The sequence below is a fragment of the Gossypium arboreum genome, chromosome 12 (assembly GCF_025698485.1).
Source record: "Gossypium arboreum isolate Shixiya-1 chromosome 12, ASM2569848v2, whole genome shotgun sequence".
In the NCBI taxonomy this organism is placed as follows: domain Eukaryota; kingdom Viridiplantae; phylum Streptophyta; class Magnoliopsida; order Malvales; family Malvaceae; genus Gossypium; species Gossypium arboreum.
In genome coordinates, this window is record NC_069081.1 from 112532828 (window position 1) to 112550451 (window position 17624).

Sequence of the window (17624 nt, forward strand, 5' to 3'; positions counted from 1 at the left end):
AGCTGTTAGATGTCGAGTTTATTAGACCATCTAAAGCCACATTCGATGCACCTGTGCTATTCCAAAAGAAGCATGATGGGTCCCTAAAATTATGCATTGACTATAGAGCCTCAAACAAGATCACTGTGAAAAGCAGGTATCCCATTCCTCTTATTGCAGACTTGTTCGATCAACTTGGTAGTGCGAGATTGTTTACTAAGTTGGACTTGCGATCGGGGTACCATCAAGTGAGAGTAGCCAAGGGGGATAAGCCCAAGACAGCTTGTATGACTCGGTACGGGTCTTTTGAGTTCCTTGTGATACCGTTCGGGTTGACGAATGCTCCGGCCACATTTTGTACCCTAATGAATAATGTATTACAACCCTTCTTAGATCATTTTGTGGTTGTTTATCTTGATGATATTGTGGTGTATAGTAAGACGCTTGAGGAGCATGTGAGACATTTGAGGGAGGTGTTTCAAACCTTACGAGAAAATGAGCTATATGTCAAGGAGGAGAAATGATCATTTGCTCAACGGGAGGTGCCATTTCTAGGTCATCTTGTGAGAGGTGGCACGATTCGAATGGATACAAGTAAAGTTCGAGCAATTGCCAATTGAGAGCCACCAACCAAGGTGACAGAATTGCGGTCTTTCCTTGGATTAGAAAATTATTACCGTCGCTTCATTGAAGGCTATTCCAAGATCGCTGCACCCTTGACGGGTTTGTTGAAAAAGGGTAAGGTGTGAGATTGGGACCCTCGGTGCGAGAAAGCCTTCAACCAAGTGAAGTAAGCAATGATGAGTGAGCCTGTACTCGTGTTGTCAGAATTTTCAAAGGCGTATGAGGTACACACGGACGCTTCAGATTATGCAATTGGGGGAGTGCTGATGCAAGACGGGCATCCAATAGCTTTCGAGAGCCGAAAGTTTAATGAGACGGAACGAAGATACACGGTCCAAGAAAGAGAGATGACTGCGGTAGTGCATTGTTTGCGTACATGGAGACACTATTTGTTGGGTTCCAGGTTCGTGGTATTCACTGATAATGTTGCAAATAGTTATTTCTTAACCTAGAAAAAGTTGTCTCCAAACCAGGCTCGTTGGCAGGTTTTCCTAGCGGAGTTTGATTTTACCATGGAATACAAGTCAGTGAGTGCCAACACTGTGGCTGATACGTTTAGCTGAAAAATGGAGTTTGTGACGATAAGCCAACCCGATAGTCCCCTATTGGCGCACATTCAAGAAGGATTGACCTACGATCCCACAGCCAAAAATCTAATTGAGCTTGCCAAAGATGGAAGAATAATGAGGTTTTAGCTCGAGAGAGAATTACTGTACACTCAGGGCAACGTCTGTATGTGCCTCAACATGGGAATTTGCGAAAGGAAGTCATGAAAGAATGTCATGATTCCAAATGGGCTGGCCATCCAAGTATACACCGTACTTTGTCTCTCTTGGAAGATCAATTTTATTGGCCTCACATGGGTGATGATGTGGAGACCTATGTGAAAACTTGTTTGGTATGCCAACAAGACAAGGTCGAGTTAAAGGCTTCTGCTGGTTTGTTACAACCCTTGGCCATTCCGGAGTGCCCATGGGAAAGTTTATCTATGGACTTTATTTTGGGTTTGCCTAAGTTTGATGGATTTGCGAGTATTTTTATTGTGGTGGACAGGTTTTCAAAGTATGCAACTTTTATCCCCGCAACCAAGGAGTGTCCCGCTGAGGAGGCAACTCGTTTTTTCCTTAGACATGTAGTGAAGTATTGGGGAGTACCACAGTCTATTGTCAGTGATCGAGATGGGCGATTCATGGGTTGGTTTTGGACGGAGTTGTTCAAGTTAATGGGCTCAGACTTGAACTTTTCTACTAGCATGCATCCTAAAATCGATGGAAAAATCGAACGAGTAAATGCATTGTTAGAGACGTATCTTCGGAACTATGTAAGTGCGACACAAAGGGATTGGCCGAAGTTGTTGGATGTGGCCCAATTTTCATACAACTTACAACGAAGTGGGGTGACGAACCAGAGTCCATTCGAGATAGTGACGGGCAACAGCCACTTACACCCAATGTTGCTGCAACTCATTATGTAAGACCGAATCCAGCAGCTTACCGATTTGCGAGAGATTGGCAAGAGTAAAACAATTTAGCTAGAGCTTGTCTACATAAGGCAAGTAAGCGCAATAAGAAGTGGGCGGATCAGGATCGAAGGGATGTGCAATTTCAAGTTGGTGACCCAGTTTTTGCTAAACTACACATGATTTTGCGACATGATGGTTTATACAAGGGACTTGTGCGACGATATGAGGGGCCATTTAGAGTTGTGAAGAAGGTAGGCAAGGTGGCCTACAAGCTTGAGTTGCCTGAAAAGCTCAAAGTCCATCCAGTATTCCATGTAAGCTTGCTTAAGTCATTCCATGAAGATGGAGAAGACCCAAATTGAAGCAAGTCCGAATGAGCACCAATGGGGGTAAAAATTGTCTATGATCGAGAGGTTGAAAACATCAAGGCAGATCGTGTGGTCAGACGGAAGTACTATCGACCACGGCATGAATACCTAGTCCGATGGAAGGGATTTCTTCATAGTGAGACAAGTTGGGAACCCGCTGAAGCCTTGTGGCAATTCCAAGACAAGATAGATTGGTACCATGCGGAGGACGCGACGAGGCGTCGCTAGATTTGGTGGGGGAGAATGTCATGGGTTGTGCATGGGAGCCTGCAACCATGACATATTTGTGTGATCCATCAAGAGGGAAAGAGGTCATTTGGTCCAATCAGTCTGGCCCGTTGCTTGAAGAGATTGAAGGTCCATCTACAAGCTTGACAAATATGGAAACATGATCTTCGAAGATATTCAATCTTAGGTATGATATGTAATCTTAGAAGATATGATTTTGTAATTTTAGAGATTTGATTTGTAGATATCCTTTAATCGTAGCCGTTGATGTACTTGATTTGTACCGTTGGATTTGAGGAGGCTCAACTATAAATAGAGGCCTCTCCCCTCATTGTAAATCACTTGAGTTTTTTTTTTTTAACAATAAAAATTCTTGAGAGCATTCACCCAAAATTCTCTCTCTCTTGTGTTCTTATTTTTCTGTGGTTTGTTCTTGTTTTGTTCTTTGTTGATCTTGTTGGTTTCGAGTTGCTTTCGTTTGAGTTGGGTTTTGGTTGAGGAATTCTGTTGAATCCTCGTAAAACGTTTTTGGAGTAAGAAATTACCTAAAGCCACACGGATTATGAGGTAAAAATCCTAAGTCCGTGACACTAGTGTAGCCTTGGAGTTGTGAGTTTTTTACGGCTGAATCTCATCCCTCACAAATCATTGCTTGGATCCGTTTCCCGAGTTTGCCGTATTGGTATTGCAGAGTTAATTAGGTTTATAACCCCACGCCTGGCAATGAATGATTGTTTTTATTTGTGAATTAATCATAATTTACTTTTACCTGACTCCCCAATTCCACCTAAAATAAATTAAATAAGCCAAATTCATTTCTTCATTATATTGATGAAGGGTGTGTTCTCCATTGCTTTTGGGATGGACTTTTTCTAAAAAAAGTGCTTTTCTCTTAAAAGCAATGAAGAACACATATCATTGGGGCAACTTTTTAAATTTTTGGGATGAGTTTTTTTAGAGATGAAAAAGCAGTAAATTTTAGCTTTTTCAGCCAAAAAGCACTTTTGGCTGTTATTTTACCTTTTTAACCTTACTTTTTGACTTAAAATGTGTTTGATGCTATTATTTTGTGTTCTCTTCCTTGGTTATTTAATATGAGTTTTACAAATGTGTTAAAAGCATTAATTAAAATAAAAATAAAAATATTTTTAAAATAATACAATTGTGTCAATATCTAATTACAAATATTTAATTATTATATTTAAATATTTAAATATAGTTTATATATTCTAATTAAATTTAATAAACAATTAATATTAATTACTTAGAAATATTTAAAATTAATATTATATATTAAAATATTAACAATAAGTTATAATAAATTATTTTTTATATTTTTACTAAAATATCATAATATTAACTAATTTGAACATTATTTAAATACATATTTGTTACTTTATAGTATCATGTCTAAAATGGACATTTTACTTTTCAAAAGCACTTTTTGACAGTAATATCAAACACTTAAATTTTTTCAAAGCACTTCTCAAAAATACTTCTCCACAACACTTTTCAAAAACACTTTTCAAAAGCCATAAAGAACTGGTCCGAACACAGACGTGGAGTGGGCTGGCAATGGGGGCATTCATTAACATCACCTGCCAGCCTTTTCCCAAAGTATGGATGCGTTTTAATTGGCTCGGTTAAGCTCAAATTTTTTAAGTGTCAGTTATGCGCTTGGACACTTTCGGGGTTCAGTTCTTTTAACTCTCACAATTATATAATAAGGAAGCAGAAAGGATTTACAAACATATCAAATCCATCAATCTATACAAATTTATTATTGAACGAATAATGTGATCAGCCTTAGAACAGAGTTAGGGCCATTTCCACTTTCCCTTGCCCATGGTGTTGAAATTTTAAGTGACATAAACTTTGTTCCCCAATTAAGTTTGGACTTGGATGAATTTCAATTCAATATATACGTAATATTTTAAATTTCTTTTAGAATAAGACAAATATAATTAAATAGAATTGTTTTTTTAACAACTATAAAGTGAAATCATTATAGTTATAAATACATTTTTAAATAAAAATGAGTGATATATAATAAAGTTAATTATAATAGTTTCAATAACCTTCAAATAACATTTTGTGAAATTAGTTTTAAGGAAAAGGAAGCCTCGTTTCGTGTTTCATGAACACCAACAGATGAAGCATAATGATGGAAGGAATAGAGGTAGCTGAACTGAGTTAGGGCCGGAAGAGGCTGAGCTGCTGCTGCCTTCTATTGATGCAAATGCATTTACAGAGTACAGCCATACAGCATACAAATTACCCACGCCAAAAAAAAAAAAAATGGAGAAATCATTTGGCCTTGGAAGTACAGCTTGAAGGAACGTAGGATAGATTGGAGGCATGGAAATGCAACCGACAATCGAGATGACACGAGAACTCCAGCGGCCCAAGCCGCCCAACTTTCCATCTCACCCGGGCGCCTCCCTTCAAGCCGAACGTAATCAAATCTTTATTAAAACCGGCCTCCACTTGATCTGCTTGTTCTGGACCCAAGGGTATGGGTGATGATTGCACTTCATAGTTAAAATCAACCGAACTGTTCTTAGTTACTTCAAAAGCTGGTGCTACCAACTGGGCTATGTCTTCTCCTTCGAAGCTAAGCGTGTAATTAGAATGTAGGAAGGTGGCATGTGCCAATCGGTTCCCATTCCGAGCTCTAATTGTTATAGTAACCAGTATTTCAAGAAAACCGTTAAAGTGATCGATCTGAATCCGGTCGAGCTGAGCGTTTACGACGCTAACGTAAGGTACCCTGGGATGCATAACCAAGTAGCCTACGAATATAACAATGCCGGCGATGATGACTGCTAAGGTGAGAAGTGTGCAGATGATGACACCACACCACACAAATGCATTCCTCCGTCCATCCCTAGCCGATCGCGATGAAGGTAGCTTTGAGTTTGAGGGCATTGGGCTGGGATCGATAACAACATTCGGATTGGAGGATTTAACAGTTTGCTGGTTTTGGTTTTTATGGGAGACTTCTTATCTAGGGCTCCAAGGAGGTTCATGTGATTCATCTTTTGGTTTTTCGGCTTCTCAAGATTGGTAAGGTATAGAATTGTTAATTATCTCTAAGTGGTGGGGAAGGTTTTGGTATCTTCTTTTCCTACCTTCGAAGCCTTTTTCTCCTCTGTTTTTCAATATACATGTATTTATAAGACTAAACCCACTTATCACGTTATAAGACTTCTTATCTAGGGAAATTGTTAATCAAGGAATGGTAGACGGCCACTTTATCACGTTAAACCCAATAAAAAAAGTTCTAAATATAAAATGATACATAGCTTTGCTTAGCTTAGCTTGCCGTGCCATTTGCTAACACTTAAAGGCTTCTCAATTTCCCACGCAAAACCTAATAGGTGCATATATGCGTACGCAATATTGCCCACCCAATGTTTCCTGTCTATCTATATAGTAAATTAAAGAAACAAATTATTAACATAGGATATATATATACTTCACTTAAATCATCTTATTTAATTAATTAAAGAAGGGTAGTTAAAAGAGAGAGTCCTGAGTGGTGAACTTGGTAATTTTCTTTTTAAGAATACTAGTAGCAGCTGAAGCTGGAGAGACTGGAACATAGTGCTGTAAAGGGAAGGGCATTAAATGCAAAGCAAGGAATCTCAAGGAGCCGGGTTATTATGAAACTTCAATACACAAATATGTTCACTTCAGTTCAGCTCATTAAATGGGTACCTACGGCATGGGGATTCATCCAAACCTATTGGTGGTGGACCAAAGGGGGGAAAGGGAAACAGGGGAAGTAAAACTGTAGACGGATCTTTTGTCGCAGATTCCAAGTATTACTAAAGTTTTTAATTACATAAGCTGGTTAAAAGGTGGTTTATATGTATATTTTTAAATAATTAAGAATATTTGTTGATTTTTTTAATTCTTTTGTGAAGTTGATTGTCTATATATCAAATAATTATCCAAAATAAAAAAATATATAAATACGTATCAGCACAATTAAACCTACATCCTATTTCATTAACAACAATATTCATGTTTCAATCGACTAATCAAAATTCATATCAAAATAGAAATTAAGATTTATTATTTTGATTTACTAATATTTTCTCAGCACATGAAAGTGGAGTTTGTTTTTTTTTTTTTTTGGTTGATTATCATAATAGTTCTGCTCTAGTAATACAAGAAAATAGAGTAGACCGGAAACTTACCCTTCACCTTCAGTTCACTTTAGCGGTTGTTGACCACGTAGAAAAAGAAGAAGGTCAAATGCAAGCGGTGGCTCCCTGTTTAAATTATAATAATCTAAAACTACCTACACAATAAAAAAACAATTGGGTTGGAAAGGAAACATGGTATCTCTCTCCTTCCAAGCAATGAATGAATTGTTCGGAAGAAAAGCAAGGCATGCATGAACATAGGCCGCCCACCACCTCTTCTTACTTCTTACCTCCAACAAAAAAAATCAAGTGGCCACCAGCTGCCATGGCAAAAACAGCTCCAGTTGGTTGCGTCTTAATCTTCTTTGTCATTGCCTCCCTTGGCCTTGTCTCCTTTGCTTTGTGTCTTGTTGCAGAGGCTAAGAGAACCAAGGTAGTTGTATACATATATTTATTGCAATTAACTAATTATTTAGTTTGTGAGTCTAAAATGATTTTGTTGGTTTTGTACAAGGCCGAAGATGTCAAGTTGGATGGAAAGCTATGTCATTTACCTACAAGTCATGTCTTTGGAATTGTAGTTGCCGCACTAATCTGTCTCTCAATTGCTCAAATCACAGGGAGCGTAGTAGTGTGTGCAAATTACTGGTGGAGCTCCAGAGGGAAGGTCAGAAACAGAAAGGCCAAGAAACCGGTTCTATTTCTTACAGCATTTTCCTGGTAGGTCATCATCTATATCTTGCATTGCATGTCTATTGCTGGCTGCTAGAATTACAACTAGTTTATTGTCTGGACCCATCCAACCCATACTATCATTTACCTTCATGCTTCAACTTTATCAAACGATACAATTAATCCCAAAGCTAAAAACACTGTTTTTCTAGAATTTCTGGGCTAATGAATGTAATTTGGATTTGATTTTTTAAAGAGAGAGATTGAGGATGAAGAGACCTACTAGTTGGGAAAGCGCATAACAGAATATATGGACAGCTGGAAATGTCTCGGTTTCATAATCTACCCTCAAATTCAACACCTAAATAGGAAGAAAAGTATATATTAAAAACATAGTAGTATTCACTTGGTCTAATATAATAAAAATAGCAGGGTGAGCTTTGGAGGTGCAGTGATTCTAATGAGTGCAGCCACGAGTATGAATAGAAGGCAGCCCTACGGAGAAGGATGGTTGGACGGGGAATGCTACGCAGTTAGAGGCGCCGTGTACATAAGCGCTGGACTTTTAAACCTGGTTGCAATCTTCGCCTTGCTTGGAGCAGCCGCCGTCATGAAAACCACCAATCCAGTTGATCAAGGCCTCAAAGTATATGCACACAATTAATTAATGCATCACATAATAAACAATATATACAAGATAGAATTGCAATTTTTGGAGGGTTTAATTTTGTCCTCAGGAATATTAGTAATTGAAATTTAATTCCCAATTGAGAATTTATTAAATCTATTTATTAACTATCAATTAGATTTTAATTTTTAAAACATAGCTTTAAATATTAAAATGTTACATATTCAATTTAACGAAAATTCATTAGCAATATTATTAATTTGACTTCAAATTTCAAATTAGGCAATAGAAAACTAAACTTCCGAAAATAAAATTAAATAGATTAAATTTTAAAATCTCAAAGAATATAAGTACTGTGAGTATAATTAAATTTTTTTGAAGTCTCACTTCAGAGTGACATGATGTGTTTTGAGTCAAGGTAATTTTTTTTATGTATTTTTCATATCTATTTTAGAATTTATATTTAAGATTTGTGGTTTATACTCCTAACGATATTGTCTTCAAAATTCCAACATATATTTCCCCTTAAAAATGTAATGCATTACACTCAATATTTACTCATAAGAGTTAACTTTGATTTTGAACGAAACAAATCAATCAATCATGTATATCTTGTATAAGCAATCCGGTGAGAACTAATAACAAGAAGTCAACTGTAGCAGAAGCCTGGTGTGCATTTGGATTCTTATTATTTCATGATTTTTTTCATAGTTTGGTTAATTTTACAAAAAAAATAATTCTAACAGGGTTTGATTGACACATAAAATTAGTTTGTTTTATGTGAAAATTTTATTAATTCAAAATAAAATTTATTGTGCTGATTGAGTCTTAGTTCGATTAGCATGGACATTGTTGTCAATGCAGGAAGACTAAGGTTGAGTGCGTTGAAATGCATTATCCTTCTGTTTATAGATTAGAATGGGCTATAGGTAGTTCTAAACATTGTATCAAAATAAAAGTTTCTATTTCAACGAATCGCACGAAGGGATATTGATAAAATACATAAAGTTAATGGTATTTCATAACTAATAGTTTTGTTCCATTTGCTAGCACTTGAAGAATTCCCAAAAGGACCGGCGTATTCAAACCCAATACGTTGTTGTATTCCTGCAGATATTTCTCTTTCTAACCATACAATTACTAGTACACTTATTGTGATTCCCATTACAAGAATCAAAATAGGACCAAACTTAGTGGGGACAAACTTATATTAGCATTGTGGACTACATATTTTTTACTATTAATTTTCATATATAATTATTCGATAATTAAAGTATATATATATATATATATATATATATTTATGATTTAAAATATGAATGAAATTAAAGTTTAACCTTTTAACATTGATAATTGCATTGTGCTTCCAATTTCTAATAAGTAATACCAGATATCAAAATCCCAAAACTAATAAGATCTTCTACCATCTGCAAAAAAAACCAAAATTAAAATATAATTTTGTATACAAAAATCATATGATCTGAAATACAAAATATAAAAATAAAATAGAGAAATCACTCACTTATTTGAACAAGTTGAGTGGCATTTTAAGTATTCTCTATTCTCTCATGTCAGAAATCATAATAATATAGAAGTATAGAAGTATAAAAGAAATAAAGAAAATAAGTTAAAATATTTAAAGAATACCTTGAAATTTTTCTTCTTCTTCTTTCTCTTATAATTTGTTAATTGCTTTCTTCTACTACTCTTTTTTTTTTTTTTTCAGTTTGCTCTAGGCTGGTTTTTTTTTTTTCCATTTTATGGGTAAAAGTTTTCTACAGCTAAGGGGCAATGACCTCCACCTGCCCCCTCTGCATCCGCTAATGCATATATATATATATCTTATGGACTAAATGAGGATTGCTATACAAGAACTATTTTCATTTCAATAATTGTATTGAGAGTTTATTCCTAAACTATAATTTATCCAATTAAATAAACCACTGTGCGATTTATCATATTCTTTGCATTGCCTTTTTTTTTTTTTTTTACCTCCCATGCTTTTATATATGATATGAAAAATTGATGTGTTTCGGATATCAACCATCAAATTAAAATGGATATAATCAAATTTGCTTTAACCAACCTAATAATAGAATCATATATTAAATTTATGTCCAACTTTGCATAATCTTGTAACACCCTTGCAATAGTATATGCATACGACTACGAGTTGGTATATCTACAAATTTCTTACACTGTTTTATATGTATGTAAGCTGCTCAGATCTTCTAACTACAACTGTTGCCAAATTTAATACATTGGCAATGTAAATGGTCTCATTACATTCCAAGACTTTTGTAATCCATTGGCTCTAATGTTGCAGTCGTCAATTCTTTTAATTGTAATCACTTTCGATGAAAAAAGTTCATTGATTCGGAGCTTATCTGTAACACCCCTTAACCCTAACCCGTTGCCGGAACAGAGTTACGAGGCATTACCGAAATTAAACGCTAATAACGAACAACACCGAGGTATAAATCTATATTTCAATTTAAAATTTCTTAAATTCCATCTTTAAGTCCCTAATATGGACCTACGAGGCCCAAAATATACTTAGGAAGTGTTTTGGGATTAAACCGGGAACTTTGGAAGCTTTTCCTTGAGAATAGGGGCACACGCCCGTGTGGCCTGGGACATGCCCGTGTGCCCTGCCCGTGGGGCTCCCATGGCGTGGGGCCAGCCCGTGGGCAGATTTGACTTGCTCACATGGCCGTGGGACTAACCTGTGGGCAATTCTGACTTTACCACACGGCCAGGGCACACGCCCATGTGACTTGGCCGTGTGAAAACATGATTTTTCACCATTTTAAAGCTATTTTCACATATCAAACACACCTAATTCATGCCCAATACATTGACTTATAAATCTTGATCAAATAACATTCATCTATTCATTTCAAATACTTCTTAAAAGTTACAAATTACTTACACCCAAAACATAAATATATTAAAGTGACTAAAATAAAACCTAATACATGCCACATTTCCAAAAGATAGATTCATCACCAGAAACTAAGCTGAGGTCGGGATTGACTCAGATGCAGCACCAAACTTCAACTTTACCTAGCCTACGCACGGAAATAAACCGTACGCTGAGTATTAGAAATACTCAGTGGTATTACCATAATTCAAATTAAAGCAAATATAAAATATCATAAACATGCATAGATAATTAACAAATCATACATATAATTCATACCAAGTTATCATATTTCCATTGTATCATTTTCATTATTTGATTCAATAATTCATCAATAAGATTACCAACTATTCATGAACCTTTGGTTCATCTCTCAATCACATATAAATATCCAATTCACATTCATATATGAATAATTCATGAATCTTGGTTTTATGCCTTCAATCTCATAGCACAAATTGCATTTCTCAATTCATCTTACAATATCACTTTCTCATTTCATTCAATAATTCAATTTATCAATTTCATTTGATTTTTTTCTCTTCACATATATTCCCCCTATTAACATCACTCGGACTTTGGAGGATACACGGATTCAACCAAACACACCAGAGTGGCGGCCAACACCTCATTAGATAGTTCGAAGCAAATAAGTGACGACCAACGTCTCATCGGCTAAGCCGAAGCAAAGTGGTGACCGACGCTCATCGAATCTATCCGAAGTAAATATGACACACCAAGTGTCTCATCGACTCGAGGTCGAAGAATCCCTGAATTCTTCCTATCCTATGGCATGCCAACTATATCCACCCTAGCCCGACTAGTTAATAGGGTATCGAAATCATTCGAATTCAAATCAATCACAATAACAATTCAATCACAATTTCAAATTCACCACAAATCATTATACAATTCAATTTCACACATGTATACATTCATCAATCAAATCCAATTCTCATCCAATTCAAACATCACTACTTACCTCAATTTCATTTTTCATGCACATATATTGAAATTAAACATTTAATAATAAATAACTTGAATTAAGGTAATACAAACCGATATTTTCTCAAGCTACTCCTCGATCACTTTTTTCTTTCCCTTCGCATTCAACGTCTCGGTTTCTATGTTTGCTACGAAAATTAGCATAATTATAATTAATTAATAACACACATATTTTATAAAAAAAAATAATAACTTTCCATGCAACTTTAACCTAAATCCCAAATTTGTCCTAACTATTTTCATCTTCTTCCCTTTTTATAATTCATATTATTTCCTTATTCAATTTCCATCAAAACTTTAATATAACCATCAAATTTTTATCATTTTTCCATAATTTTGAATTTCTATCAATTTAGTCCCTACAACACAAAACTTATGACCTTGTTTACATTTCAATCATTTAATCAATTTAAATCAAAATTTCTATCAATTAAACTCCTAATTTCATCATTAGTTCAACATAAACCCTACTTAAGAGTCTATCATCTTTCAATATTTTCACACAAATTCAAAAGTATTCAACTTTAGAACTTCAAAAACATCAAAATCACTAAGAAAGGGACTTAACTGACTTAACCAATTTAACTTTCAAGCTTCAAACCCTAATTTCTCCTTTTTCTTTTCTTTTCTTTTCTTCTTTCTTTCTTTCTATTTCGTTTCTTCTCTGTTTCTTTTCTTGTTTTTCTCTTTTATTTATTCTTTATTTCATTTTATTTCTTTCATTTACCAAATTAATAATTAATTATAAAATATCTAATTAATACAAATAAAAATACTACATGTGTATTCATACACACATGTGCACATGTAATATTTTTCACCATACATTTGTCATTATCTCAATTAATTGATAAAATATAATAATAATAATAAAATAATAATAATAAGTAAATATCTTTTACTTAATTTATAAGTAAATTTATATATTATATACATTTGTACTAATAATTTAAATAAACATGTATTTATTTTCTAACTTACACATGTCACTAATTTAGTTTAATTACTAATTTAATCCTTTATCCTTTCTCTATTCTATTATTAAGCTTTCATGCTCTATTCAATTTTATCATTTCTACTAATTACTTCTAACTAAAATAAATTCACCTAATTAAAATTTAATTCAACTCACAACTAACTTCGTAAATTTTTTTATAAATATTTACGAACTCATTTTCCAAGACGGAAGCCCTAAACTCACTTTTCCGGTGCCCGTGAAATATGGGTCGTTACATTATCATTGTCTCCAATTGAAAAAAAATTCAAATCAATTACATTTCATAAATATATTTGTAAAATTCGTTCTCATTAATGTTGAAAGGTTCAGGTTTAGTAATAATTTATCGATTGATATATAAAAAGATTACGACTCATTAGGATAATAACTGTTTGATTGCCTTTCAGCTCGATATCATTGTCATATTAAACTTTAATATTGACTTCAAATTTAATTTGGGCTTCGATTTCAACTTTAGTGAAATTAATGGTGATGCTATGGTGCTAAGATCACCTCAAATGAAAACAGTTTGGTTTATCTTTTAATTGCATTTATCGGAGATTGTCTACTTCCATAAGATACACACATTGCGAAATGATAAGCTCTAATCGGTCAACTTCTCCCAACTATGATATAGCCATTTTCTTTTTATGCAACTCATGAATACTATGCATAGTAGACTTCTGGTATTAAACTCGAAAAACGTACTGATTGAGAGAATTTTCAGATGATATGTTGACACTGAGATAGTCGATGCATTTGCAAAATTCTATATTCCATAACCGCTATTAGGAATATCTTTGAGTTGCATTATAATATTCCCAATTTCTTATGGTCCAAACATAATCATCTCAACATCTTCAGTGTCATTGAGATTCAATGCATAATACTTACATCTTTTTTACTAGACTTCGAAATTCTATATTTCAAGTTAGATATCCACTTAGAACCTCCAACTTGGATTTTCTTAAGAATCTTTCTTTTCATATTTTCTACTGTAACATCATTCATTAACATCATGTTACAAAGAATTTCTAATTGAAATATGGCTCATCCTAAGTCGAAATAATATATCCTTTCAAATATATTTGGGTTATATATCAATCCGCTATTTTTTAAATTAAGACAGTCAAATATTAAATTTATAATATTATAAATAATGCTAACAATTTCAACAATTCTTAATAACAACACTAACACTACTTTACTACAATAGCAAGCAAAAACAATACAATAACTTCCTTATAACATATGTTTAACATATTCAACTGTTGGTTACAATAATAATAACAACATAACATTGGCTGAATAAACACTTACAAATTTAATATCTACAATTGGTAAATACAATAATAACTTCACATTAGATAAAATACTTATGACAACTTTTATAACACTAATAACAAAAAATGTCGAAAAAATGTACATGATAAATGACTTTTAGTAAAATTTGAAATTAATCATGATGATTTAGTTTTGTAGATTTTAAGAGTATTTTTGTTTTTTGAGTTTTGCAAAATTAATTTTTGGAGAGAAAGTAAACAGTCAAGTTTAAATAGTATGACCTTTGACAACACTTGTAAGTATTGATGTTAATGTTTAAAAAAAAAAAAGTCTAATCTCGACATATGAGTGACAAGGTCACACTACATCAAACCAAATTCTGAACAACTAAGTATAAGATTTTTGAGAGAATCTTGAAAAATATTCACACTAAGTTTAATATCCGAGGGTGTTAAAGGTCAGGGTATGATCATTTCATCATCACTTCACGAACAAGTTATCGTAAAACAGTTTGTGCAATAACTCTTGAAAACAATAAAATAACTCGACAATTTGATAAAAAATGGTAGAATAAATTGTTGGTTACTCAACTTTAAAGGTGATCATGGGCCGGGTCGGGTTCGGGCAGAGCCCAGGAAAAAATTTAAGCCCGAAATATGGGCCTAAATTTTTGTCCAAGCCCGACCCCACGGAAAAGTGTGAAGCCCGGGCCCGGCCCGGCCTGGCCCATATTAATTTTTTTTTAGCTTGAGACCATGAAATAATGACAAAAAAATAATAAAGGGAAAAATAAAAGCAAAGCCTGATTTAAAATAAATAATCCTACAAATAATTGTTTTATTTTTATTTTAAATTTGAATTTAAAATAAATGTTTCAAACGAAGACAATTTAATTTAAAGTTTTTATTTAAAGATAAATTAAAGTTTACTAACTTATTTGGTTTTAAATTAAAATTTTATGTTCGAATTTTATTTAAAAGAATTTTGAATGTATATTTAAAAATTAAAATACTATTGAAATAAATTATAAAGCTTAAAAAATTGTAAACACAGAAACAGAATAGAAGCATGCATGATGTACCGACAGGAGTCAATTAGTCCACAATCCACATGCATTATTATTAAAATAATAAGTATCATTACATTAGTTTTGAGTTTGACCAGTTATTGATTATTGTAATCCGACAAGAGTCAATTAGTCCACAATCCATATGCATTATTATTAAAATAATAAGTATCATTACATTGGTTTTGAGTTTGAATTGTTTATAAACTCAATGAAACCTAGTAAAGCACTCGTGTGTATAAAGCTGTCTGTATATTAAAAGCTCATGGCTTCGAACTCAGACAATGGGAACTAAAGTATATATGCATTTGTACATAGTAATGAAATAATAAACTTGCAAGAAGAAGAAGCTTACTGTAAAGAAGAGGCTACCGAGACTGCAAATGAATAAGCAAAAATGAAGAAGCTGAGCTAAGCTTGAGGCTAGCTGGAGGTGGCCGACAGACAACTGGGATTTGGGTGGATCGGTGGAGGTGGTGGTGAGGTGAGCTAGGGATTTGGGTTTTGGAAATGGGAAAAAGGGAAAAAAGGGAGGAAGGCAGCAGCACGAAATGATAAAATGAAAGTGGGAAAAAAAAGAGAGTAAAGTTAAAGACTTAAAGTTAAAAATAAAAAATGATTAAAAATAATAATTTAATATAAAATTCGGGCCGGGCCCGAGCCAAAAAAAACTTACCCAGGGCCCGGCCCTTTTTCTAAACGGGCATCCTTTTTTGCCCAAGCCCATTTTTCGGGCCTATATTTTTACCCAAACCCTCTCATTTTTTGGGCGGGCCTTCGAGCTGAGCCGGGCTGCCCAGCCCATGATCACCTCTACTCAACTTTCATAAATTTTTATTTTAAGAACTAAAAATAAAAAATTACAAATTGGGCACTGCGATTAACAACCATTTTCATTTTAGTCATCAATTTTAATAAGTTTTCATTTTGGTCATTCCTATTAATTCAATGTTATTATACACTCATTTTAGTCACCCAACTTTAATAATTTTTCATTTTGATCACTCATTTACTTTTTAAACATTAATTTTACTTTTCTTAAAAATTACAACAAATTGAGTTATTCAATTGTGAAGATAAAACTCAAGTTTTTGGTGTAACTCAATTTTTTACACAGACCCATATTTCTAAAAACTAAAGTTAATTCTAAAAAAAAATTAAAAAGATAAAATGATTTCTCTCAGTAAAAACCCAAGTAATTTAATGTAGAATATGATGTTTTTCCTTTTATTTGAAAAAAGAAAACTAAAATTATTTCTAAAAAGATAAGTAAATTAAAAAGATAAATTGGTTTTCCCAATAAAAATCTAGATAGTTTTCTGTAAAATTTCACTTTTTCTCTTTTACTAGAAAAAAAATTAAATTAATTCTAAAGAAAGAATTAAAGGAGAAAATAAAGATAAAATGATTTTCCTTGTAAAATTCTAAGTTTTTCTTGTAAAAACACAGATAATTCCTTATAAAATTTTAGGTTTTTTTACAATAAAAATAAATTAAATTCTAAAATAATAAAATTTAAAAAGATAAAATGAGTGATCAAAATAAAATTTACTAAAGTTGAGTGACCGAAATAAATGTAAAATAATATTGAATAAACAACATATAACTAAAATGAAAGTTTATTAAAGATGTCTAATTTATAAATATTTTATTTTGGTGTTCAAAATAAAATTTATGAAAATTAGATCACCAACTGTGTAGTTTAAATGATAAACTTTTTCCAAAAATACCTTATTTAAAAAAAATCAAACAAGCTCGTTATTTTTATTCCATCACTGCCAAATAATTATTTTTCATTTTCATTCAAAATAACTAACTGTATTTTTTTTCTTGGGTAATTTCCAAAGTAGTCACTTGTGTTTGCCTTAAGTTACATTTTAGTCACTTATGTTTGAAATGTTACGTTTTAGTCACTTATGTTATTATTTTATTACGAAGTGATCACTCTACTGTTAGGTTCCGTTATCTCTCTAACGGTAATCCCCTACGTGGCAGTCCAACTAGATTTTAAGTGCCAACTTGGGTTTCTAAATAGGATGAAAATAGATTTTTAATTAAAAATTTAATTAATTAAAATTTTTAAACCTAAACCTTAACTAAAAAATTTGTTCATCTCCTCTTTTTAATTTTTCTTCCATCTCTTCTTTTTTTCAATGCTTTTTTTTTTCTCATTTGACTGGAAAAACTATTATTAAGATTGAAATAGTTGAAATTAAATTGACTGCTTCATATAG

At 33.0% G+C, this 17624-nt stretch overlaps 2 protein-coding genes across 3 annotated transcripts; one reads left to right on the forward strand and one right to left on the reverse strand.

Moving 5' to 3' along the window:
- Positions 1 to 4683: 4683 nt before the first annotated feature.
- LOC108478896 (uncharacterized) lies at positions 4684 to 5824 on the reverse strand. The gene has a single exon (XM_017781352.2). It carries the CDS (start codon positions 5587 to 5589, stop codon positions 4969 to 4971), a length of 621 nt encoding a protein of 206 aa, XP_017636841.1. The 5' UTR covers positions 5590 to 5824; the 3' UTR covers positions 4684 to 4968.
- Positions 5825 to 6980: 1156 nt separating this feature from the next.
- Positions 6981 to 8261, forward strand: LOC108477500 (protein MODIFYING WALL LIGNIN-1-like). Of its 2 annotated transcripts, none has more exons than XM_017780047.2 (3): positions 6981 to 7248; positions 7330 to 7535; positions 7917 to 8261. In XM_017780047.2, the coding sequence occupies exons 1-3, from the start codon at positions 7036 to 7038 to the stop codon at positions 8149 to 8151; spliced, it is 654 nt and encodes a 217-aa protein (XP_017635536.2). In that variant the 5' UTR covers positions 6981 to 7035; the 3' UTR covers positions 8152 to 8261. The 2 variants fall into 2 exon arrangements, with proteins under 2 accessions (XP_017635536.2, XP_052879504.1); XM_053023544.1 differs by having other exon boundaries at positions 7920 to 8261.
- The last annotated feature ends 9363 nt before the right edge of the window (positions 8262 to 17624 follow it).